This window comes from Podarcis muralis, chromosome 11, assembly GCF_964188315.1.
Source record: "Podarcis muralis chromosome 11, rPodMur119.hap1.1, whole genome shotgun sequence".
NCBI lineage: Eukaryota > Metazoa > Chordata > Lepidosauria > Squamata > Lacertidae > Podarcis > Podarcis muralis.
Window position 1 is genome coordinate 18232980 of NC_135665.1, and position 27403 is coordinate 18260382.

Sequence of the window (27403 nt, forward strand, 5' to 3'; positions counted from 1 at the left end):
CTTTTAGGTCCTGTCATCAACATTACCTTTTTATTTCACACACCCTATGAGACACTTGTAGCCTATTTCAAACACATTATCAACCTGAGTTCAACACAGACTACTTTCCTCCCTCCTCAGCTTGAACCAAGCACCACCCAGTTTATCCTCTTTGGGGGGGATAAACAGTCCAAATCTTCACTTCACACATTAAAAGGTATTGTGGGGAAGGATAACAGAAGTGAAAGGGAAGTGTTCTGGGGTGTTGTTTCATTTCAACGACATTCATATCCTTAGGTAACAACTGTTGTAAGATATGAGAGCCAATAATGCATATGAATGTAGCATCTTTCTTGGACATTAAGAAGTATTAGACAATTTTAATTTCCAGTACTTCAGCAGAGCTCAAATGTTTACTTCTTGGGTTTGATACGGTGCTGTAATGAACCTTGCAAAAGTAGAAGTCAATTTTATCAGTGAATTGCCCTTTTCCTATCTTCAATGAACACTCCAATAGCAAGACTCCCATCTTGTGGCGGAATGGATCGTTGTAGAACATGAATCGCCAGAGAAAGCTTTTGGCTTTCATGGCATTTAGAATAGGTCATGTCTATTTCTGATTTCCGTACCCTTTCTCAAAATATGTATCGTTGAACATTCCTCTTCATGGCTGGAAGCCAATTTAGCTTGATTTTGTATCCTGGCAAAGGAACATTTCTGCTTGCAAAACATTTAAAACAATGCACCTACAAGCCAGAATATTTGTTTTTTTCACTTTCATTAACTGATAACAGTAACGAAAAAAGGCACATTCCACTTTCCCAATTATAACCAACTATATCAAGGCTTCTCTGTAGCCAACCTAAGTAGCTCTAATCAATCCAACTAATAACCAAGGGTTAACACCCACTCAATAAGGAAAAGGCAATCTGTAATAAGACCAATGAACAAAGGAAAAGAATCTATGAACAATAGAGATGGTTCCGAGATGCTGCTGACACAGCTGTAAGCACTGAATCTCTAGTTTGGTTGAGACATGGTAGATGCAGACAATGTAAGGTTGCCTAAAGCAGTGTTCCCCAACCTTGGGCCTCCAGCTGTTTTTGGACTACAATTCCCATCATCCTTGACCACTGGTCTTGCTAGCGAGGGATGATGGGAGTTGTAGTCCAAAAACAGCTGGAGGCCCAAGGTTGGGGAACACTGGCCTAAAGGACTAGAACTCCTCCTTTACCTACTTCACATATCAAACTTTTCTATTAGTGTTTTATTAGCATGAAAGAATAATTTCTTCTAAATATCAAATGCGGGTGGCCCTTTGCAGGGGTGAGGAATCCCTGGTCTACAGGTCAATTCTTGCTTGCCTTTAGAAAACAGCCTAAGGGGAGAAAGACATTGGAGGTTCTCATGTCTTGGAAGAGCAGGGAGGAGAAAGGGATCTCTCGGACCTTGAATTAAATTGGACGGTTTGCAAAGCAGAGGGATGGTCTCCCAAATATGCTCCAGGCTGGGTGCAAGGCACCTCCTTGCCTTGGAGAAAGGTGTGGGGAAATGCCCCTCAGAAGCATCCAGTCTACAAGAGACTTGACAAAAGCAGGAAGACTGCTCCCCATCTTGTTATAGGCTGGGTACAACATCAGGTGGTGAAACTCCAAACACACAAACACCCCCAGAAAAATCTAAGCAGTATTTTGTTGTGGTTACTGAAAGCTGATTGATGTTTTAAAGGTGCAAGTGACAAGCATATTGTAAAATGTTGAAGGCAAGTACAATTGGGATTGAGGACTGGAGTGATCATTCTGTGATATTATGGCAGTGGACAAAGCTGTATTGTAACTTTTGAATAAATGTTTAATAAAAATAAAGACAAGTACATAGCTAAAACGAATTGGTCTAAGCAGAAAAGGTACACCAGTCATTAAAGACAGTTTCTTTAAAGACCAATATGATGGTTCCACATATCATTTCTAAAGGAAAAGAGTAACCCCCCCCCCGCCAAAAAAAAATACAAGTCCCTTCTTAAGGTAACTTTTATTTGTTAATTTGACATGAAAAGGTATGCAGGTTACACTAGAATTTAAAAAACACACCTAACACATTATCATAAGCCTGATTTGTGGTAAAGTTTCTAAGTGAAGCAAAACTAGCAAAAGAATTTTATTGAATCCTTCATCCTTCTATTTACGATGCAATTGTTGGATAATGTTCTTTACAAATGTTCCAAGTAAAACTTGTATAACCTGATAGCTAAAATACAAAAGTTTTCAGTACAAAAGGTTTTGTTGAGTGCCCCTTTACTTCCCCTTCCAAAAAAAAAAATCTAATAATGTAAAAGGACAAAGAGTAGATGGCTAATCTAACTAACAAACCCCCCACACAGTAGTTTATTATTCTTAAATGAAGATATTAGAAAAGGACCAGCATAAAAATGAGGACTGTTTTTGAAAAACAGTACATTATTCAGTGTCAATATTTCACATTTCAAAATGCTATATATATGGGTTTCACTTACAAAAAGCTCCATCTCTGTGACAAATGAAATTAAGGCCAGACACAGCTTTAAAATTCACAAAAGGAAATACAAAAATATTGTGCTTCCAAGCAGGTTCTCCTCTGCAGGAAGGGATTAACATAACTGAGGATATACAGATGACGGGTTTACATGATTGCACAGCTTTTGTTGGCTGTTCGTGGGTCTCCCTGTTTTAAAGAGAGGAAAGACAGCTTTAATGAAGGTTAAAGTAGGGACATTTTAAGTATCTTTCAATAATTGTAGTTTGATGAACTGTTTTTAACAGTCTGCCTTCTTCACTGAGCTTTTTGTCACGGGAACTGCTTGTGGACAAATTCATGGGCACATGTTTTATCAGGCAGGAAACACTTTGAGCCAGGGGTGGAGAACATGTACTTTCTTCAGATATTGGTCACTCCCAATGCTCAGGGATGGAAACCTTTGAAGGGCTTGAGCAGGAGTTCATGTGCAAAGGATAACTTACCAGTACATTCTAAATTCATGGCTGATGAGCAAAGAGATCTTGCTCAGAGAGGAACCAAAACCACTGCTTTCCACAATATAGTGCCTTATTGGAAAGTCAAGTTTCAAAATGTAATGCTTGGTATAAAAGTGTAGGCTGCACAATGAGTTAAACAGAATATTGCCTGCCACAGCTCAAGGCCATGATTTTGATCTAGCGCAATGCAAGCCATGCATGTTTAAAGCTGTGATGAGCAATACAATTTAGTTTCAGCCCTTTTAGCCAGTGTTGGCCCACATGTTCTCTAGCACATCAGTGTCTCTGCAGCCATGAAATTCTCAAATTACCAATGAGAGCCTATGTTAGGGATAGGGAACCCATGGTCCTCCTGTTTGGACTACAACTCCCATCATCCCTGACCATTAAGTCATCCCGGCCGGGGCTGATGAAACTTACCCCAATAACATCTGGAGGGCTAGGTTCCCCACCTTTGGGCTCTGCTTGGGACTCACATAATGCTTACTTCATAGTAGCCACTAAAATTGCTACATCTTAAGACCTTTATATACACAGAAGGTTACTATGGACATAACTTTACTTCACTGTGGCAATATGAAAGAGTTGCAGAATTCTTCCAAATACCAATATTTTGATTTTTTTAAAACAATTACCTGGATTGTTCTCCTGCCAAGGTAACTACGGAAATAGTTTTATTTTCCATATCACTATTTAAGTTGCAGGGAGGGGGTGGCGCTGTGGTCTAAACCACTGAGTCTCTTGGGATTGCCAATCAGAAGGTCGGCAGTTCAAATGTGCATGACAGCGGTGAGCTCCTGTTGCTCTGTCCCAGCTCCTGCCAACCTAGCAGTTCGAAAGCATACCAGTGCGAGTAAGTTATAAGATACCTGCTGGTGGAATAGATCCTCTTCTTCTACAGCTTCAGCTGGTTCTTCATCTACTTCCTCCACCTCTTCAACTTCAAGTAAAGTTGTCTTGAAGACGGTGCTTCTCTGAGCAACTTCCTGTAACAAATGCAGCTGTTCAGTTATTCAATGCCTGCAACATTAAGGTAATGTTAAGCTATCTGGCATTTTTTAGTGACCATTTGCTGGATGTTAGTATGACTGTTGTCAATCTAGAATCTGACACAGACTGTACTAGTGGCATGTACCAGTACACTATATATCCAATCAAAAAGTACTGTTCCACTTTGGGGGCTATTCTCACTATACAAATTAGTTTGTGATGAGCGTAGGTTAGCCAGGTTTCCAACATTACCTCTCCCTGAGAGTTTTTCAGCACAACTTTCACATCTTTGCCAGTGCCCCAAGAGTTTTGGTTCTTCCAGATGAGGTCAGAAGGAGGACTGGCTGTTACTCCGGCATTAGCAGCCCATATCTGGGAAAGGGAAAGATACCTCAATCAGGATTAAAATACGTCTTCCAGAAAAGAATTATGCAAGCTTTATCTATAGCAATAGTTCTGGAAGCAAATAAATGGTGGAAGACCTAGACAAAAACATTCAGCTTAAAGGGATTGATCCATAATAACTGCATTTGTAATGGGTTAAATTTTCTTAGCTGAACTTTATAAAAAGCGATTTATAGAGCACCATACAAGTTGCACCCCATTTGCAATATCTGTAGATATTGTAGATATCTGCAGGGTGCCCTTCCAAAACAGACCCAGGACCCACAGCTTTCTGGAGAGTTCTGTAATTGCCATGGGTGCAGGTTAGATGGCTCACACCAGAGCTTTCCAAACTTTTCGCGCATGCATGCTCTATTCTGCCTCTCATGTTTAGTGGTGCCTAAGTGCAAAGTAGCATCACTCGCTAAGCAGGAGTTACTGTTTCCCTCAGAATACTGACACAGGAAAACTGGTGTTGGAAGGAGTGACAAACCCACCCATCTCCACCTTTTACATTTTGCTTCTAACCAGGCTCAGCACCAGAAAGCCTGGCAGTAGAAGAAACAGCCTAAGTCTGAGAGAAAAATACCGAGACTGGCACAGGGAAAAGGTTAAAAGCTCATTCTGTTCCAACCATATAAATATTCCACCACCATTTTCCTATTATTCCACCAAAGAGTTTTCAAGAGATGAATTTACTAGGATCATTGTGTGTAAACAACGTTCGCAACTCTTTAGGAAGCCACTGAAAGTCCTTAATAGAAAATGAAATACATACACCTAGATTGGAGCAGCAGCAGCAATTACCAAAGAACCCACGTTAGACCCAAAGCACGTTTCCAACACACTAATCCCAAGTTACATTTTGATATCTCAAAAAGTAGGTTTCACTTACTGTAACAGTCTGGCCTGCCTTCAGCACATATCTTGAGGTATATTTGTAAGTGACAGAAGAGTCTCCTATTTTCCTTATCATCTCCCAACCTCCCATTGGTTGGTCCTAAACAAAAGCAGGTGATGTTTTCATGTCAAGCCATTATGTACTTATTTCTGAACATTAAGACTAGTCTTATAAACCAGGTTGTTTTTATCCCCACCTGACCCCTTATGAACAACATTTGACACAGACAGGCTGCCCACCTGTCAATCACCTAACATCATCTTTTTTGCCTGCAGGGGTCTTCAGAAATCCCTGTGATCTTGCACAGCACATTGAAAAGGGCTTTGCCAACTGCTAGTGCCTGCAGGCATCCCTTTCAGTTAGTAAGGTTTTAACCTGCCCCCCCCAACCCATCATAAATGTCAAATGTAGGACAGGTGGCTTGGGACAAAATGCTCTGGTGGGCACGATTAAGACCACAGGCCAGAGTTACCCCACTTCGACTATATATGGTTACCTGGGAGGAAGTCCTGCTGAATTAAATGGGGCGTACTTCTGAATATCAATGTATAAGGTGTCACCACAGTGCACTTGCAAGTTATATGCATCTAACGTGTGCGCATTCAGCTTAGCAAAAATATTAATTAAAAATGGGGCAGAAAGAACTGGAGGGGCGAAGGCTTTGGCAGTTTGTTTTAACTAGATATGATTTTGGCTTTAGGCACTATCCCTGGAACGTCTAAGTAGCTGGCTTACCATATAAGTCATTATATACACTTGAATTAAGCCATTCAAAATACAGGGAGGATGGTGAAATAGATATGCCCCCTAACCTTTTCTATCAACTTGATCATTATGCAACCTTTATTGTTTCACCTGGGACACATCAGAAGAAGAAGAAGAAGAAGAAGAAGAAGAAGAAGAAGAAGAAGAAGAAGAAGAAGGGACTTTATTTGCGTAGCCGACAGGCCATAGCATCAAAGGACAAACACCGACAAAAATACATTACAAATATAGATACCATAAAATCTTATGACCTATTAAAACCCTAGGTAGAAGCTGGATTATCATTCATCAATGACCCTCTGTCCCATGGGCGGCGGCCTTTTCTCTGGTAGATTGTTCCAGGTCAGTTTAGTAAATAGACCAGCCAAATTGCAAGTTTATAAATATAAATATAACCTCGGAGGGATGGTCAGGACAGGGAGAAAGGTAATAATAACCAGATGCAGATAAATTAATAATCTCAGTACTTAAAACTTGGCAGGGGTAATAAAATAATAATAGTAAAACATAATAAGATCCTAGGCGAGGAATCCGGGTGACGACACTGATGTCAATCAGATAGCAGCTCTCAGTCTCATTGCTCTCTCGCTAAATTTGGCAACCTTCTCTGTTGTCGAGCTGTTCTGGTCGGCTAGGAGTGAGAACAATTTGGCTTCACAAGAGTGGCCCGGGATGGCAGATAGGAGCGGCGTGATGGTCTCGTCCCTGAGATCTTTATATAGGGAGCAAGACAAGAGAACGTGTGACACAGTCTCTACGTAGCCAGCTCCACAGGGGCAGAGCCGGTTCTCAAATGAATTTTTTTGATATCTACCTTCAAGAACAGCTGAGGGTAACATATTTAGTCTGGCCAGTGTGAAGGCCCGCCTGAGTTTTGGAATGGTTAAGGTAGACAAATAAGGTGCCCGAAAATCAAAGTGGGAGGGGGGCAGATAAGCGTACCAAGCACTAAATTTCTTGATATAGGCCAGATTATTCTGCTGCTCAATATCCTTCATGCGCTGGTCAATAATGTTTTTTGCCTTGGGGAGACCCATTTTCAGGAGATGCTGTGCTTGGAGGCCACATATAAGTAGTTTTTGATGCACTACTTTGGACCACCGACTTCTATGAGCATCTCGTGCTACTAGAGGTAGTAGTCCGGATGGGTTTAAATTTAAGCGAAGCCAATAGTTGAATGTTCTTAACCAGGTTCGGGTTTCGACGGAGAGGCCAGTCTCCAGCCATAGGGCCGCATTTGGTGTGCATGGTGGAATGGCTAGAATCTGTCTTAAGAATTTAGACTGGACCGTTTCAAGTGTGCGGCAATGATTTGGGACACATCTTGTAAGACCATTTAAGAGTTTTACACTCTTGATCCACTCTCAACTTTTGCAGGACAAGTCATCAGTCACAGGAGAACCTTTGTTTGTTGCTGCTGCTTCTTTCTCCGGTCATCCAGGGAAATGTCATTTACATTTTAACCACCTCATCTGATTATTCAGGTTTCCATACCTGCTCAGAAGTGTTTTTCAAGCGGATAAACTTCCCGTCTACATCTATTTCCTCAATGCAGATATTTCCAGTAGCAGAAGCTGAATGAGAGATGCTAACGCTACTACTGGCCTCAGATTCCTCAACATCAACCCTCTTCCTCTTTCCCCTGGTTGTGCGCACACTGCGGCTGGATGATGCCCGAGAGACTGTCACACGGGAAGATGGGCTGGGAGTAAGTTTCAATCTGTGGAAGGGGGGGAAAAAAGGAAACCCATCAACACACACTTTTCAAGTGTGCTTTCATCTCTCTCCTCAGGCAGCATGGATTAGTAACATGTTTTGTAAACTCTGATAATTACTTTGAGTATATTACCTGCAAGGTTGGATTTCAAGCAAGTATGTGCATTTTGTATTATTTCCCCACCATTTAGAGTGGGTGGGAAGAACCAGGGCTGGGACTAAGGGTTTTCAAGGGCAGGGTTGGCCTGGGAATGAGGGATTAAGTTTCCTTTAAAAATTATTATTATACTATTTCAGTTGGGAGTGCCCAGGGTGAAGAGCAACATTTAAATCAACCATTAAAACTTCAAGAGAAAATATTTACCTTGCAAAACACCAAGCGTAAGAGGAATAGTTTGGCTGGATATACCTATAAACCATAATTTAAGTGCCTTCTATTTCATAAGACATTATACCTGGAGAGATACTAGTGTTCACATTCAGCAACTGGGGAAAAGTTTTACACTTGACTGAGAAGCTCTTTCCATCATTCATCTCTAGTTGTCAAAACATTTTGCTCTTCACATGTAGCCAATATCCCTTCCCCTTCTTAAACATGGACTGCATGTGCCTGGAATAATTGGGCAGGTAGTTGGAGTACATAATCTTTAGGATAACTTCCATTCTCCTGTAAAATGACAACTATTTCTTACCTTTCTTCTTCACCTTCCAAGAGCTTTCTGTATGCACTGATCTCCATGTCAAGCGCCAATTTTACATCAAGGAGTTGTTCATAATCACTCAACTGCTGTTGCATTTGGTCTCTTATCTCTGCCATCTCTCTCTCTTTATCAGACAGTGCCCTGCGAAAGTTATCTCTTTCTTTAGCCAGGATATCCTCCAGTTCTTGCATCCTTTCTAGCCATTCTCTAGACTAAAAAAGAAAATAAAAAAATGCACAGACACCAACTTCAGGAATTTTAATTTCTAAAAGCCAATATTCAAAGACATAGAATGAATATGAAGAGCTATGCAAGTGTTACATTCCTGTTTTTAATACGAATTGCCTGTTGTGCAAGGTATTGTGTCTATTGCTTCATATTTAAAAGTGACAAAGCTGGTGTCTATGGTTGTGAATCTGTTTTGGGGGAAAAGCACAAAAAGAACACACACATGTACAGACACTTCCTATGTTGGGCAAGAATAAATCTAGCAAGTCACTGAACAATTGCAGAACTGGCTCATTACTGGAACACAGACAAGCTGCAGTACTTCTTATATTTTCTCATTTGCTAGCATATTACGCAAAGGGCAAGGGCATAGCTTAAGAAAGAGAATGGCATTAAGATGCAGCTGATGATAATCAGTGATGCTGTGCACACTGAACAGAAAATGGAAAGTGAACCAAAATAATCTCAATTTTGCAACCCATATAGTTCTGTAAATTAAGCAAGCTTGCATAAATGTCTGGGTTTTACTAGTTATAAGAGGGAGCTATGAAGGACCATTTTTATTTTACTAGTTATAAGAAGGGGCTATGGAGGACCCTGAAGACCTACCCAAGACACTGCAAATAATGTTTGGGCCCCTCCAATCTTCTGAGGCATCACTACATATCACTACTGTTTATCAATTTCACTCTCCTATCCTGACATGGTAAGAGAAATCAACCAGGCTCTGCTGAGTGAGATTGAGCCAAAGGCTTCTTCCTGGGACCAGAGCTATGGGGTGCTGGCGCGGGGATGAAAGTGTGTCATTTATTTTAACTCTGTATTTACAGGACAGAAGATGAGATCCCAAACCATCCTTGACCTCCCCTCACTGACTTCAAACCTTGAGAGGGGCTGCAGCACCAACTGACAGGCAAAAACAAACAAACAAATCCACCCCTCCCCAGTGCCAAGTTGGAGAGGAACAATATAGGAGTTTCTGTTTGCCCCTGAAGTGCTATGTTTCAAAGATGCAGCATAAGGTCAGGGAGAAGTCCCCACTCCTTTGGGCATGTCCTAGTGACAAGTTTTTGGTTGGCCAATAAAGTCACCCCAAATTTGGGTATTCCCTACAAACGTTCCAGCATATCTTCATAAACATAAGGGCCAAAAACACTGTTTATTATTTAAAAATTAGAAATGAAAGCTGAGAATCTCAGGAAACTGAATTCTATGCTCCAGCAGAATTATAGCACAAACACACAACTACAGCTGCGTGATCCAATTAATTCCTCTTGTCTAAAAAAACACCACTTGTTCATTTTCGGTAATCAGTACAATGGGGTTGGACTGAACAATAGTAAGAGTTTCATAAATCAAGAGGGGAACAAAAGGTGGAATTGACCCAAAAATGGACAACAAATTGGCCCAGTCTATTTCAAACGCAGGATTTTTTAAAAAAGAATAAAAAGATTAAAGTACAACACACACAACAGTAGCCCGGAAAACAACTGAACTACTTGTAATGTAATGTATAAAATATCTGAGAAGTACTTACCTGCTACTAAGGTGATAAAGACAGGACTGTGGAATCCCTTACCTCTTTCTGCAAATTAGCCAGTTGGGAAGAGAGGCTGTCAATGCGCATGCGACTTTCCATGAGTTCTTCTCTGACAGTGTTGGCTGCAGAGCTAGACATTTCAGAAGAGAGTCTGGCGTTCTCAAGCTGCAGGAAAACAAGCAGAACACACTCCACATTTGGTCTGCCAACAAATAGAGAAGCAAGTGCTTGTACTTTAAAATATCTGCAACGACGTTAAGTAAGGCACACATTGCGTGTAATACAGGAAACCTGTCATGCAGGCTTTTCTGAAAATCTGACAGCTAAGAACATATGTAATATTTCTCCGGGACAACCCCTCTAACCACAAAAAATATTCAGATTCTTTTATCCTTATTTTCCCCTTAGGCCACGTGCCATTTCCTCAACTCTTTTATCAACTAAATATGGAAGCATTTAATAAGCTAAGGAACTAAGATAGCAAATAATGTTCAAAGAAATGCAAGGATTTACTAGAAAAACCATCAAAGCGACCTTCTGAACTTATAGAATGGCTCCTCAATAACTTTCAACAATGATCCAAAACTGTTCAGAGTCATACAGCTACAAGTGAACTCAACTTAGTTGAAGGTAATGGTGTTGTTGCTTAATGCTTTTAAAAGAAAACAATCCACATCAGCTATGCTACAGTTGCAAGTTTTCCAATGCAATGAAGTGCAGCTTCACAAGACAGCACAAAGATCAACAGAGAGTATCTTAAGAATGCCTTCGGGGACTAGCTAAGTTTTAAGGCTACATATGAAGGAAAGAAACACAGTAAGCAGGAAATTCATTTTACTGCCAAATGACTCCGTCTTGGAAAAGCAACTACAGTCATACCTCATGTTACGTTTGCTTCAGGTTGAGCTTTTCAGGTTGCATCCTGCGGCGACCCAGAAGTACCAGAAAGGGTTACTTCCGGTTTTCGCCCCTCGTGCATGCGCAGACGCTCAAAATGCAGTCACGTGCAGAAGCAGCGAGTCGTGACCCGCACAGACGCAGGTTGCGTTCTGCTTATGTTGCAAGCGGGCCTCCGGAATGGATCCCGTTCGCAACCAGAGGTACCACTGTATTCACCATGTTAAGACCTTCAGGGTCTCCATAGAAGTAAATCTACAAATGTGTGCAGGAGTCTTTAGGTGCATAGCAAAGGCCCTTTCAGCTCAACTGCAACTAAGTAGGATGCACAAGACAAGGAAATGTGATAGCCTGGAATGTTGGCCAGATATGGAAGACTAGCAGTAACTTTGGCTGCACTGATTGGATAGCCTTAAATTGTGCGGGCCCACACTACCTTTTCTTAAGCAAGTGGTTTATGAACAGCTCATTCTGTACTAGATCAGTCAGGTACGGCACAGGGAAGCCTGCAGCCCCAGGTTGACTAAAAGAAAAAGCCCTGCTCTTCAAACATTCCAATTGTCTACAGTAACTCATCTTTAACATTAGTAAAGCTTTTCTGAAATGTTAACATGCACCCTTCTTGACTTGAATATATATTCCACTTTGCTTCTTTGCCCAGATTTAAAAAAAAATGTGTTGAGTTTTATTCACTACAGCTACACTAGTTCAAAATAAGTTTTGTTTTTAAAAGGAGCATTCACGTTAAAGGAAATTTCTATTTTGAATGTTAGTGTTTAACCCATAACTACCTATCAATCTCTAGAAGAAATGAAATTTAAGCTCACACCCAGAAACAGTTTCTATTTCAATTATTCAGACAAAGTTTTTGTAACGCAACTATCAGGATTTTATTATATGCAAGAGTAAAAATTAATACTTTGGCATGGTATGTCTCTTCAAGCTCATCCTTATACATTTTCACTTGCACATCATGCTGCTCTCTCATTTCTTGAAGCGCCTGAGCAAGTTTGTGCTCATAATCTATCCGACGCCCGGAGTCCACCTCAACAAGACGGGTCTCATGCTTTCTTCTTGTCTCATTGATTTCCTAAGGAGGAACAACATTACTTTTCAATAACACAATTTCACTAAGCAACGAAAAGCAAGGATGGCATATTAAATAAAGTATGACCCCATTGGCTTTCCAGCTAGATTGCAATTGCTTTGTGTACTGATAAGAAGGAAAGTCTCGCTTAAATAGGTTTCTTGGGGCTCAGCTTTTAAGAGAAATACTCCAAATATTTTTTTTGGGATATGCCACTTTTACGAGGATGCCCCCCCTCCAAATCTTCTTACTAAATGTGCTGCAATATATTACTGTTATGAGCTTGGGGATTAGAATGGGTATCCTCTTGGGATAGCTTCCAGTCTTAGGGTTCTTTATTTGTAAGACTGGATCTGAGAATATTGCTAAAAAGGTCAAACCAGTTCTTCTGTTAAGTAAACAGTCCTGGCCATGTCTCTTCAGCACCCCCTTTTGCCATGTAAGCTAGGGCAATGGGCTGGCACAGGAAATAGCTGGAGACGCTTCAGGTATAGAAAAAGGAGGGTATATCTCCTCCTTCACTGACTGGAAGCAACACTGAGACAGACAGGGATACAAGCACAAGAAACCCACAATCTTGGAGAGTCTGAAGTAAAGATGGAGAAATGTATTTGGTTTGCTTTTATAAACAACTGACCTTATACTCACTTCCCATACTTATACATGGATCAAAACACAATAATCCTTCTACTCAATTTTTTTACCAAAATGCATAAAACATGTATTTTAGGATAAATCACCTTTAGAAATACATACATTGAGACATAGCACACATCTAAATTTAAGTTCAAATCAAAACACCAATTTGTGTTGTTGTTTTTAAAATTGAAGTTTAGTGCTCACAGATCAGAAATAGACTGATCACTCTATCACTACTTGGAGGCAGACACAGAGACCTGATTTGAAGCCAGGGTGCACACTGGCTTGTCACTGCATAACATTACCTTAGACCCTGAACTATATTACCTCTTCATAAATATTTTTTCGGAACTCCAGGTCTTCAATCAAACTTTGACAGCGATTTTCAAGATCCACTTTCAGTAAAGTTTCATCCACGAGCTGCTTCTTAGCAGCAGCTAAAGCAGCTTCAAGCTTAAAAGAAATAATTAGAAATTAGCAAAAACACAATTCCAGCATAAAATAATTATCACAAGTAAAAACTAAGTGCCATCTGGCAAAGTTTTCATAAAGCTGGCCAATTATAGAATAAAGCACATTTGATGCACTGAAATTAAGTTCACTCTTCATTAAGTACTGCTCATTTACTGATCCACAATGTCTCACATACTGTTGTCTGGTTTATCATCATGGGAACAAGCAACGGCAAGTCTTGGAGCTTACACACTGCACCCCTTTGCCTGGCATAAAGAGCTGGGAGGTTTTTGCTTCAGTTCAAAACTAACATTAGGTAAGTGAACCCAGACAAGCCACAGTTAGTCTTAGCCAGTGTGAAAAATGCATATATAAACTAGGCACCAAATAGCTCCCCTTAAACCAAGGTTACACTCACCAAAATGGAATGTCTAGTTGCCATTTTGGGGCAAGACAGCTCTATAGTCTTATTGTTCAAATGGACTGACTGTTATTATCAGTTAAACATATGGCTAGTTCAGATGACGACTCTGGGCTAGGTCAAGAGCATTGAAAACTTAAAGAAGAAAAGTCACTTGATTCAGCAGCAGTCCACATATGTACTGGCCTATTCCAATCTCTTTTTCTTAATGGTGACTGTCCCTGCTCAGGGTGCACAGAAAAAGTAATTTGGTTCCAGAAATTCATTCTGATTGTGCAGATAACATACATCTAATTCAATTCTACAAGATGGGGTCTTAATGTGTGAAAGCAGCTCATTCAATGTTCCCCAGATGGTGGATATGCCAGGTGCTATGCTGGCGCCCAGGAACCTTCACGTGGTCGCAAGTGGTCAAAAGCCAGCTGCAAAATGCGCCTGGCACCTGGCTAATGTCAAATGCTGGTCTTAGCAATGATAGGCCAAAACAAGTAAATTTCAACCCATAGTTTAGGAAAACTGATCTGCTTCAAATAACCATAGTTAGGATTAACTAATTTACAGTCTGAACACAATGCTAAACTGTAGTTGATTTAAATCAAAGGTTAAAGGTTTTGATTGCCTCCTGGCTGCACCAAAACAGCTGAGGTGCGAGTGCATAAGATCTAGGCTACTGTACATTACAGTAACCATTATCATTACATCCAAACTAGGCTATTATGAGAAACTAAGTTGCTTCCTATGGTGTCACAAGTGCAATAGACTTCAGGTTGCACAACAGACTTCACCTTCCTTTCCCACCCCCCATTTAGCCTCCTGTTCACACCAAAATCTGCTCTGGTGTGCAGATCCCACCCTGTAATTTCTCAACACACTCACCAGTTTTGTTTTAATTAAAATAGTGAGCATTATTAACTACTCAACGAGCTGTAGCCACATTTGTAAGATGCTGTTGTTGCTTATTCCAAGCTGGCCTGAAGCACACTGTGTAGTAACTTATATATTTACCTGAGCAATCTGATCTTTTAAATCTTCAAGTTCCACCTCCAGGCTTTTCTTGTCACCAAGTGCTGTGGCAAGTGCAGCTTCTTTAGCATTCAGAGCAGCTTCAAACTCTCGAAGCTTAAGCATTGCTCCATTTAGATCAGATTCTTTTTTTGCATAGCTAAAAACAACAATAATAAAAAACAGAAAAACGTAGTTCAATAAGTTGCCTCAGATAATTTCTTCAATGCAAGATGAAACTTACAAAGAGCTGTATGACTATAGTTGGATTCCACTGGGTTGTGGGGAATGGAAAATCTTCTAAAAGACTGAAACTCTAGTGAGATGTAATTTACTTCATCCTTACAGTTCTTAATATATAAGCCATGTGAAGAGAAAAAAGCCTTATTCTGTGTAATCATTTCTAGTGAAGAACTAGTACAGTGGTACCTCGGGTTACAGACGCTTCAGGCTACAGACTTCACTAACCCAGAAATAGTACCTCGGGTTAAGAACTTTGCTTCAGGATGAGAACAGAAATTGCACAGCGATGGTGCAGCAGCAGCGGGAGGCCCCATTAGCTAAAGTGGTGCTTCAGATTAAGAACAGTTTCAGGTTAAGAACGGACCTCCAGAACAAATTGAGTTCTTAACCTGAGGTACCACTGTAACACTAAACTAATATTTTAGCATAATACATAGCTAGATTTTCATAAGTGATTAAGATTTTGCTGGCTGTATATAAACCAATCAACAACACGTAGCTATTTTTGCAGCGCAAGCACTTTATGACAGAACAGTGAAGAATAAGATTGCAGAGATGCTAAGATTAAGTATAGCCTCTATTTTATAGAGAAAAACCAAAGTGCAATATTAACTTGCTGAATGACTGTAGAACCTGAAGTTCAAGTATTTCAGCACACTCAACTGCTTTTAGCACCATCATAAAATTGTTATTGTGCAGCTGGGATACTAGCACTGTAAAAAGTAAAAGCCCAAAGCATATCTACAAAAAACTTTGAATTTGGTACAATCCAAATTATGTGCCAGGGAAAGCAGTTCTGTGAGCAGAATAAAATACATAAGCAGAACAAATTTGTACAATCTTGTCTGCTTTTCCTAGTCATGGGGAAAAGGCAAGCAGCTACTCAAGTTACTAAAACTCCACTCACAGCCACTGGAATAAATTTAATGGGTCTACGCTGAGTAAAATTTGGTTGGATATGACCTATAATTTTCTCTCTCCTTGCTGCACGTTCTTTGGTCCTACACAATCACAACATCTATAGAGCTCTTGGGTAGAAAACTTAGATGAAGAGTGATTTGATTTGAGGTCCTTTCAGGCCCCAGAAGGGAAGCTACCCCAACGTAAGTTGGTGGGCAGGCCTGCAGCAGAGACAAAAAAAACCCACAATTCTTCCCAATGCAAACACTGAGGTGGGCCTTCATAAGTTTTATAGGAAGCCAGCTTATGAAATCATCATCTTAATGAGAACATACTAGAGAGTTTCTATATGTAACAAGTACTTTTCCAAGCATTTGCTTATTTGCTTAAGTGTTGTACAACTGTGGCTTTTATGTATTTGTTTATTTATAAACTACTTCACAGCTAAAGCTATCAAAGCTGTGTAATGTTATAATGCAGTTCCTTATTGTGGGGTGCCATACCCCATAACTGGAATATCCATTGTTCTCCATACTGTCACCAAGATGAGTCTGGGCTACAGAGAAGAAACAGAAATTCCATTCTCAGCAAGGAAGGCGGTTTCCAAATACAATAGCTCAGGAACAGATTAGTCTGACCCAGAAGAGATAACAAAAGGTGGAACATACTAAGAACGCACACATTTATTCGTTTTTACCAGGAGCCTGGTTTAACTCTTGGGCAAAACTGAGTTTCTTTTCTTTTACTTACTATTACCTTTATGGGTTTCTAGAATACTGAGCAAGATGGTCTGGCTTAGTAAAGGGCACTTTCTGAGTCTCCTAGGTAAAAATGCAAGTAGTCTCAAACCCTTTGCCACAACACTATTCACAAAACATGAGCTTCAGGGCCACTACAGCCATTTCACCACAGCCAGGGCTTGCAATTCAATGGGCTAGACTGAATGTAAAGGAAGCAGGCAGCTGCTTGCCAAACAAACCAGTAGGGGTGCTAGGTTCACACATGCCACCGAGCCACTGTTCGGTACTAGGAAACCTCCAGTCTGGGGCCTAATTAGGGTTAGGTCTGCCAGGCCTCCCCATTGGGACCATGACATGATTTGGCTTGAACTATGCCCACCTGTTATCACCTGGCATCAGGCGCAGCACAGGTAATCCTGTGGGGCAAATTAATCACCAAACATCAGGAGTGCATTCGAAGGGCACTCTTGAGTCTTCCTTTGCTGCTGGTGGTATACTTCACTGCTTTTTTAAATTTGGCACCCAATTCAAAAAACAGTAAATTACTGTAATGTAGATGGTGATTTGTTCTCTCTTTCCTGGGAACCTAAGTTTGTTCCCCACCCCTACCCCATATATGGTTTTAAAAAGTGATAAGGCAGTAAAAAAATACAGTGAAAAGTAACTTAGTTTTAAGATTTCAAGCACAGCCTTTAAAAACGTATAGTACCTAATTATTACAGGCTGTAATATTCAGCATCAATGACCTTAAGAGAATAATATTGACTAGCTTTTCCTCTCTGCATTATTATTGTCCTTAGTTATCAATGGCTATTTACACCATCAGCTCAAGATGATGTACAATAAAACCAGCAAAAACACAGTTAAACACACAAAAACAGCAGATGTATTTAAATCAAAACAATACAAAATAGACACTCATGGCAGAGACCCAGTCACCCAGCTGGTAAATTCTCTGTTTCTAGAAAGCTCAGATCGTGTGCACCTATCTTATCTTGAAAAGAATGCCACTCTACATCCATGCCCTATTTGGGGGCGGGGCGGGGATATGCCAAGGAGTATCTGAAACATATTAAATTCATGAAAGTTCAAAAACTCTTGATTTAAGAGTACTGTGTTACACCAAACACGTGGGGCCAGCACATGACAAATTGGACAGTTTTCAGTAAATACTTGAAGTGACCCAGCTGCCTTACTTTGCCGTAACCATATGGCACATTTGGCAAATCACTGAAAAGCTTACAATTATAGTAGTTGTATGCTGAATCAGAGTAAATGACAGACAAGAGCTTCATCTACCTATAGTCTGATTTCATAAGCACAAGGATTCAAACACTGAAAATAATCATTGTGCCAACAGTACAACGGCCATGTGCAAAAGGGATGATTTGGATAATAGTCTGAATTGCAACTGAGGGAGAAACATTCATTTGAATCAGATTATACTAACTCTCCTATTGAGGTCCATACTTTAACACAGCAATATGGACTTGGGACAGCTGTTTCAACTATGTTTACCCTCTGAACAGTTGCCCTGTGCACCAGCTGAACTATACTTAACACTTGCTGAATCAATCAAGTCATTGTCTTAATAACAGGCCCATAGGGATGTAGATTTTCAATGCAATTTCATAAATATGCCTTTTTTAAAAAAGGAAGCAGGAAAGTAAGAATGAAAAAAACGTTCTTTCCTTAAAAGAAATCTTCTGTTCCTGGAACTGGATGATAGTAACAGGGGGGGAAAATTGTACAAGATTCTGTTCCTCTTAGCTGCTGGCAATCTTACTATGTAAGCTAAATGATTGACAGCTAATAGATACTGTACAACCTTTCATGTCTGCAGCTGTGTGCTTAAGAGTTTCTCTTGCGGCAATCCTCAACCTAGTAGTTCCAAAATATAGTCTATACACTTATTCACCACAGAACTTTCAAACACTACGGTATTGATTAATGTGAAATTGGCACTACATGCAGTATATTCTTTTTTAATTGTGTTCTAATTTATTTAACTGTTTTAAAACTTACTTTTCATCACATTTAAATAATATGAGGAAAATTAAGACACAAAGTCTGAAGATTACAGAAGCCCCTGTTACTGATATGAAGTCTAGTTTTCCACAATAATATTTAGATGGCAAAAGTACCATGCTTTACAATTTACTCTTAGGCAAGATTTCACAATCTTGCAAGCAATTTGAAACTGATGTATTTGGTTTCAGGTAATGCCACCCAATACAGATTTTACAAGCATCTGATTTGAGATTTACTAGCAAGCATTAAGTATTATACCACAGAACTTCACATATCCATTTCACTTTCCCAACCCTGTCAAACTTATTTTGACCATATTCAAAATCATGCAGTAGCAGCACAAGGAATGAAGCAAAGTTGAGGTAAAATTAACAAGCAGCTAGGTTTCTGTTTCCTACAGTAGAATGCACAAGGGTAATAGGCAATACACTTACCAAGGACACAAATCCATCCTATTTACTGCTATATGTATGCAGGCAACTCCCATTTACATGTGATCTATTTGTATGTGACTGCACACATGTGTGGTGCCGGGTATCCGGAAATAGGGAGCACACTCCTGGCTTGCAAGGAAACTCACCCCAGAGGATCTCATCGTGAACTGGAGGGGCAGCGGGGCTTTGTTGAACTGTTCAGCCTCACTGCCTAACAACTGACGTGCAGGCTGGGTTCGAAATTAGTAGGGTGCCAGGCACATTTCACGCCTAAAGGTTCTCCATTTGCGAGCACCTCAAAAAAGTCTGGGTGCCATTTTTTGCACCTGGCTTACACTAAAGGATTACTGAACTATATGTGCTTTGAAGCCTTGAAGTATACAATAAGGATAGACAATATGCTAAGGAGTTTAACAATAAAGAGTATTGTGTTTTGAAAACTGAAGCATGATACCAATTTTAGTATAAACACCAAATTAAACACGTATTAACAATTTCTGCTAAAAATGTGATATTAACAATGTGTCACTTATGTGAATTGCATATTAGTTCATGCTTATCAAAATAGTAAATAGAAAGTGTGGCCGACCCCCCCTCCCCCAAAATGGCCAATAGACATTTTGTTTTGGCATCCACAACCCAGGTTCCAGGAACCATTTGGCTCTTAGCTTTTCTATCCCAGTTTCTAACACTGTGTGCCAGGTAGCGCAGCAGCAGCCGCTTCCCAGTGCATCAGCTGAGCAAGCCCTGCTGCCCCTCCAGCTCACGCTGAGATCTTCTTTGGGTTCTTGGGACACGTCTGATGCTAGGAAGTGAGGCTGAGCAGCTCAATAAAGCCCCACTGCCCCTCCAGCTTGCGAGGAGATCCTTCCCAGAGCCCAAAGAGGTCCTCTTTGGGATCTCAGGTGGGTTTTCTCACGAGCCACTATGGTTCTCTAGGGTGCTCACCTGTATACAGTAATATCTCTTACAAGGGTTTTTCTCACTGGGTTGTTACTCATTTTAACAGCAGACGTTAAGTAGTTCACCCAGAACTGAGTGCTTATACAAGATTGTTCTTAACATTAATGGAGAAAGCAGCTCTCTATAATATTGTTTTTTCCCTTCTTAACTTCCAGAAAGCCAACCTGCTACTTAAAGTTGAATACAACCTTAAGAGATGTGTCAAAACACACCACCCAGAATTAGGAATCACAGATTTCTGCATTTTATCTGGCTATTAATATAAGCTAAAGTAAGAAGTAACAAAGGAACCAGTGATTATATTAAACTTAAGTATTATACTTACGTGTAAGTGCACATTTCACAGCTCAAACAGGAGTTACCACAGATGTACTTTAACCCAAGCCCTACTTCTAAATCACACAAAATTTGCTTCTAACTCAAAACATTTGCAAATAAATAAATAAATAAATAAATAAATAAAGTTTCAACTCGTTTTTGAGGTAGGAATACAATAACTCAACCACCATCCGATTAATTAGAACATGACATCTAAATACCCCACATGGGCTTGGAACTAGATAAACTGCTTTGCTTTTGCCAATCATGTACAAATCAGGCCTTAAGATGAGAAGCAGGGCCTGAGGATTTAAAACAAATAGATGAGAATCAAATTACTGGCACTTTAAGATATCCCTCCCACCCCCGGTTTCCAACCTTGTTTTCATTAATATGGAAAAGCCTGTTTATTAAAGGTTTAAGGGGGTAGTCTGCACAGAAATTCCTGTCCCTTCAAAAGATGCACATTTACTTTGATCTCAAAGTATTCCATTCACCATAATTATTCTAGCAATTTGCAAATCCAGCTTTTCAGTGGTAAGCTGGAGTTCCCAGAGAAATAGAATCCATATCAAGAGTTACACTATTCAGTCACTAGGCAGAAAACCACATCATATTTCTACTATAAGATGCTTCAGAGCTAGTTATGACAAGCGAACACATGCACAGCACTAGTTTATTTTCCCAGTTTTTTTAAAAAAGAATAAATGTAATTTAGAAAGCATACAACTTGAACAGAAGCAACAAGAAAAGGGGCAACAGTTAAGCACAATATTTCTCAACTTCATTCTGCTACAGATTTAACAAAGCTACTCTTTTTGGAATTGATTGACAAATGATGAAGTGCCTGGAGACACACAGTCAGGTCATGTATCCACAGCAGTGACCAGAGAAGAAATGACTGCTGGAGGAGCACAGAGAGAAGAGATGTCATGACGCATCTATAGCAGTGAAACCAGACACCTTCATCTGCCCCAGCTGCAATAAAACATGTCTCTCCTGTATTGATCTCTATCTCAAGACAGAAGGAATGAATGAGTTCATCCTCCTGAAATCATTTTTGGACCCATGCACTGCTTTTTCAAGTAACAGATTTTAGGGCAAAATCCAGCAGAGGCACCTGCTAACTTAAGGAAAGAGGCGGCATTTTTGCTGATTCCCTCTTCATCCCTCCTCTACACAGCAATTACCACAGGAGGGTCCCCCAAAACCATCTAGAACATTATTGGAGAGAATGCAGTGGACTGAGAACTAATAAAAAATCTCTTTAATTAGCGGACACTTCTGCTGGATTAAAAGCCATTTCACATGCATAATTCCCACACTTAATTTCACCCTTACAATTTAGCCCAGCTATACAAAGCCCTAGAAGTTACTGCTACATAGAAACCTAATTATGAAAAGAGCAAGGCAACAGAAACTCAGTAAAGATGGCCTCAAAATTTAAGAACCACCAAGCAATGGTTTTCACAAAAGCTGAACACCATAACTCCAACCAACTATTGTGGATTCTCCTATTCTACTGCCAACATATGAAAACGTAATTTTATCTCAAGCACTCTAATCAATTTGAAAGTGTCCAGCAAAAAATTAACGAGTGTGTAGCCAGATAGATGGTTCTCCATATTTATCCTTCATGACTCCATTACCACCACATACAGATTGATGGATGTGCAACGTATCTCCTAACACAAAAAGATACATACCTGGCTCTACAAGAGTGACAGCATCACCTTCTTTTCCTCACTGCAAGACAAAGTCCCTAAGCTGCAGCAGCTAGACACATTATTCTTCCTCTCAAATATTTATATATACTAATACACCTCACAAAACCAGAAGGCTGTTATCTGAGACTATTACTAATGTTTATAAGTAGCTTTTCCCAAGCTTTAAAACTTGCCCACCACAAATTATACCACAGCAAATGTTGCTGAGAAGGCACAATTAGTAAAACAGAGCTTTGAATGTGGTGGCAACAAAGCTTTGAACTCTAATTTATAGCATTAAAAAACCAGTTAGCAGTTCAAATGTGCAAGTTGAATCAAGAAAAGCATGCAAGCAGACACAAAGAAGGACGCCATAAGCATAACAGCAAAATGAACATAACTTTCTTCTTGAAGAAGCTTTTAGATCAGGGATCAAAGGCAGTCAGCAGGTAAGATGCAACCACTGCAGCAATTTTATCCAATTTAAATATGTGGACAGGGATGATCCAATAGTCACTGCATACATGGTACTTTCAAAAAGCTTTTACTATTGGGTCCCTTACCAAAGTGATCTTAACACATGGGATACGAGGACAGACCCTCTGATGGATCAGTAACTGGTTAAAGAACAAGAAGCAGAGTGTAGGCTTAAATGGACAGGATGTAAGAAGTGGGTCCCTCAAGGATCTGTATTGGAACCAGTACAGTCATACCTCGGGTTACAGCCCATTCAGGTTGCGGGTTTTTTTGGGTTATGGACCGCTGAAACCTGGAAGTACCAGAATGGGTTACTTCCGGGTTTCGGGAGTTGCGCATGCTCAGAAGCGCCGAATCGCAACCCGCATGTGCGCAGACACAGGTTGCGAACACTGCGGGTTGCGAATGTGCATCCCGCACGGATCACGTTCGAAACCCGAACGTCCACTCTACTTTATATATATTTTTTAAATTATGCAGTTGGGATGAGCAGTGAATTGACCAGGTTTTCTGATGACACCCAATTATTCAGAGAATTAAAAACATAAAGCCCACAAGGAGTTCCAATCATCATCTGAAGTGCTTCTTTGCTCCCTCCACAAGACACCTGGAGAGTGGCAACTGTTTGTGGGATGATCTCCACAGGGAGGCTCCCCTGGCACCAGAGTTAGAAATTAGAAGGGTGTCAGGAGCATTTTGCACCTAAAGATTCTCCATTTGTGAGCACCTCAAAAAGTCTGGGTGCCATTTCCCCCCCTGGCTGACACTCAAGGATTACTGAAATGTATGGAGCCTTGAAGTGTATCTTAAGGATAGACAATATGTTAAAGGAGTTTCACAATAAAGAGTAGTGTGTTTTGAAAACTGAAGCAATATTTTTATTGTAAACACCAAATTAAACATGTACTAACAATTTCTGCTAAAAATGTGGTATTAACAATGTGTCACTTATGTGAATTGCATATTAGTTCATGCTTATCAAAATAATAAATAAAAATTGTTGCCGACCCCCCCCCCCATGGCAACTAGACATTCTGTTTAGATGCCCACAAGCCAGATCCCAGAAGCCATTTGGCTCCTAGCTTTTCTATCCCAGTTTCTAACATTGCCTGGTGCCTTCATTACATATCGTTAGGCACCAGGCAAAAACATTCTACTTCTCCTAGGCCACTGGAGAGGCACATTTGCAGCACATTCTTTTCCTCAAAGAATTCTGGAACTGTAGTTTACTGCCCCCTCAGAGTTGTAATTCCAGGAGTACTGCCATAAGAATACAGAAGTTGGCCAACTTTGATGATGAAGTGAGCAAAAGATGATTACTTGGCATAGTTTTTCACTGTGAAATATACTACAAAAACTGCAAAACCTGAACCATTTTTTCAAGGTATCCAAAATTGTCTTAAATACAAAATTGTCCTAAATAAATTTTAAAAAGCTTTTAGAACATATAATTAAATACATCTCACACAATTTCACTTAAACGATTGCAACAGTACACTGCCAACCAACAAAGAAATGCAGAGCCTGGGAGGGGGATCAGAGAAGAGAACAGGAAAAATGGCAGGCAACAGGACTTCTAGGGCCTTTCCGCTCCCCCTCCACTACACCCATTCTGTTTCAGAATAAGATTGGGGGGCAGAGGTCTACAGGGAGAAAAGTCTCATTGTGTTCTCACCCCAAGTGTATGGCCACACACCACATTTGAACATGGTTAAAAAAAACCAGGGAATAGCACAAGTGGAAGCTTCCTAAGAAACAAATTTTGGATGCCATTAACAAAAAATAAAGCAACAGCAACAGCAAACTGACAGCACACAACTGTTAAAGGAAAGTTTTAATAGCACCCCTGAAAGCATTCCTTTGCAGAGCTCTGGAGGTGTATGAATCAAGCTTATCAGTGCAAGCAAGCACCTGCTCATTCCAAAGAAGTGAGGCCAGCCAGCAAAAGGAACATACCCAATACTAGAAAGCATACAAAATGGAAAAGGTTCCATGGAGTTATGAACCAAATTATTCACTGAGCACTGGAGAAAAGGAGCTATCTGCCTTCTCCCAAAGTTACACACGTTTCTTTAGGCAGGCAGCTCTGCAAAGCTCAAAAATGTAAACATGAACATAAACAGGAGTGATTTCAATTCTCACATGTATTGTTAATGCTTGACCAGGAATGCTCTTATCAAAATAGGAAATAAATTCATATTAAGCGCTTCTCTTTCAAGAACTGCATTTAAAATAAGTACCTATCTTGTTGCAATATATCTCATCGGGGTTTTTTTTCTAAAATCAACAAAAGCAAACACAGAAAAACTTCCCCTTCTATTTTAGCTCTAAAGTGGACTACCACTTTAGATAAGCTATTAAAAAAGTTAGCCAAATTGTGTAAGTTGACAACTTTGTAGATAAGTATCACATGTTAATAACCCATGTATTTAGATCAAATCTGAACATATGAAATGATGATGAAAACATGGCCCACCCCAGTGTCATACACCTCATACTGTCAGTTAGGCCGGAAACTGCTCTTAAGAAGAAACCTCCCAGCCCTCTTTTTCATTCATTCAAATATTACCACACTAGCTATAGCACATGGCAGCAGCTAGGGGAGTCAGACTAATATGCTCACTACTCGAGAAATGAATGGGAGGAAAGGGGAGGAGACAATAACACGCTCTCAAACCATGCCTGATTCTCATCTCTCAATGGAGTAAAATGTGGATTTTGAATCTGTTGTTAGCTCAAGCTTTGCCTTGTTTTAAAGTGAAGATTACAAAACATGCTCTTACTTTACTGCTCACCTTTACAAATAGAGCATAGAGAACATGCATGGACAGAAATACAAATAAATTAACAGAAGGAGCCAGAAAGGAGGAACCGAACATCATGCGGACCTCTATAAAACTGGATGAAAAGTGTTGCCGAGGGAAACACATGAATAAAGAGCTCTCTCACACCAAAATCTCTACGTAGATAGCATGATTCTAACTTCTGACATGGTATCTCCCCAAACATGAAAGTGAGGGGAAGTTATCAAACCCTCTTATGAAACGAGCTTCATGGAGGAGTTCCACGCTGACCTATATTAACTGCTTTGGGGGCACGCAAATCTAAGGTGGCCACCCCAACCAGGAGTAGAGAAGGCGTGAGGAAGTATGGTGTGGAGATTCCAAGGGACAGGGTGGGGTTGGAGGCAGGAAATGGAAGAGGGTCTATGACGTCAACATGCAAGCAGCGGAGTAAGACCCAGACCCTGGTCTCCCCAGCAGGCAGTCCGCTTCAGTCATGTGCTGCAATGTGAGAAGGGAGCTTCTTGGGGACCAAGAGAGGCCACATGCTCCTGGCCTGGTGACCCCCAGCCAGTGTTAGAAAGTGGGATATGAAAGCTAGGGGCTAAACGGCACCTTAAAACGAGGTTACAGGCGCAACAACGGAATGTCTGGGCACATGCTTTCTATAAGAATACAGTGCTGAAAATGAATGAACGGCAGCTAAAATATTATGTTCATTTTTCACCTGGTTTAGCCCACCCCCCTAATATCTTTAAGAGGGTCTCTTCTCCGGTCTTTGGAAGTGGGGAGGCAGGAAAAGCTCCTCTTTTCCTTCCACTCTGCAGTTTTAATCGGAAACCTAAGGCGCAGGCCCAGAGCTCAGAAACAGCACGCAAAACGCGCCCAGAACAATGGGAGTTTGGAACACCGAGTGCCAAATGGAGTGAAATATTTGGGGGGGGGAGCCCCGCCTCACACAATCACATGATGCTGTGCACGCGCAACATTTGAATGGCCATTAGCTTTGGGGAGGGGGACAGACCCTCTCACATATTTTATTGAGGGGGGGAGGGGGCTAGCCCTAGGAATTGACTCCTATGAACTCTTATTGAAGCCAAGAAGGGAAGAGAGATCGAGGGGGCCTCCGTCTCCTTGTCTGCCACTTACTTGCCCAGGAGCTGGTCGTGCTCGTTGCGGATCTTGCCCAGCTCGATCTGCAGTTTGGCTCTTTCCCGGGCCGTGTCGTCCAAGGCTCTCCGGGCATCGGCGAGCTCGGCTTCGTAGAGGGACTTGAGGCCGGTGAGCTCCCGGCCGCGCACCTCCTCTCGCTCGGTGACCTGGAGGTGGAGCGCGCTGTTCTCGATCTCCAGGCTGCGCACCTTGTCGATGTAGACGGCCAGGCGGTCGTTGAGCTCCCGCAGATCTTCCTTCTCTTGCAGGCGGCTGATGCGCGTGGGGCTCAGAGGGGTGCTCGCCGCGCTGCCCCGCGAGCGCTGCCCCGACGGCGTCGAGGCCATGGCCGCCACCGCCGCCGCCATGGCGCGCAAAAAACGCGCGGGGAAAGGGGGGGGGAGGGAAAGAAGCCCAAAGGGGGGAGGTAGGAGGGAAAAAAGAGCCCGAAAGGGGTTCAAAAGCGGAGAGCTTGGCAATGCAAAGGTTAAAAAAAGCACAGCGATCCTAAAAGCAAATTGCCAAACGAGCAGCGAGGCAGGGAGAGGGAAAAGTGAAGCGCGAAAGGAAACGAACCGAGGATGCAAATGAATGAATAAAGAAAAAAACCCGCGAGGGTGAGGAAGCGAGCGAGCGGGAAAAAAGGGAGAAGAGGGGGGGAGAGAGAGGAGGAGCGAAAAGAAAAGAAAGGCGGCTCTGCAGGTGCTTCGCTGAGGCGAAATGGATGGTCCAAGCAAATAAAAAAAGGGAGCGAGGAGAAGCGGCTCCTGCTCAGCTGGGACTGGGCGCCGCTGCAAGGAGCGGAGCCACCCGCCCGGCCAGCCTCGCGTATCCCGCCTCCGGCCGCTCCTCCCCGGGCAGAACACACAAAACAGGCGGGCTCTGCTCCGAACCAATATGGCCGTCGCGCGCTCGAGCGCCGGCCCTCCCTCTCTTCCCTTC

General features: G+C 41.3%; 1 protein-coding gene across 1 annotated transcript; it reads right to left on the reverse strand.

The window, feature by feature from the left end:
* Positions 1 to 1995: 1995 nt before the first annotated feature.
* LMNB1 (lamin B1) lies at positions 1996 to 27403 on the reverse strand. Its single transcript, XM_028748029.2, has 11 exons — positions 26459 to 27403; positions 14718 to 14874; positions 13166 to 13291; positions 12032 to 12202; positions 10255 to 10380; positions 8439 to 8659; positions 7525 to 7750; positions 5260 to 5364; positions 4233 to 4352; positions 3860 to 3976; positions 1996 to 2679 (listed from the first exon to the last, which is right to left on the reverse strand). Exons 1-11 carry the CDS (start codon positions 26827 to 26829, stop codon positions 2638 to 2640), a joined length of 1782 nt encoding a protein of 593 aa, XP_028603862.2. The 5' UTR covers positions 26830 to 27403; the 3' UTR covers positions 1996 to 2637.

Excerpts from the sequence above, each read along its gene's own strand:
- LMNB1 (XM_028748029.2), bottom strand. The coding sequence starts at position 26,829 with ATGGCGGCGGCGGTGGCGGCCATGGCCTCGACGCCGTCGGGGCAGCGC. Across the intron at positions 10,381-12,031 it reads AAGAGACATACCATGCCAAA|CTTGAGAACGCCAGACTCTC; the intron begins GTATTAATTTTT and ends GTTTTCCTGCAG. Across the intron at positions 3,977-4,232 it reads TGAAAAACTCTCAGGGAGAG|GAAGTTGCTCAGAGAAGCAC; the intron begins GTAATGTTGGAA and ends CATTTGTTACAG.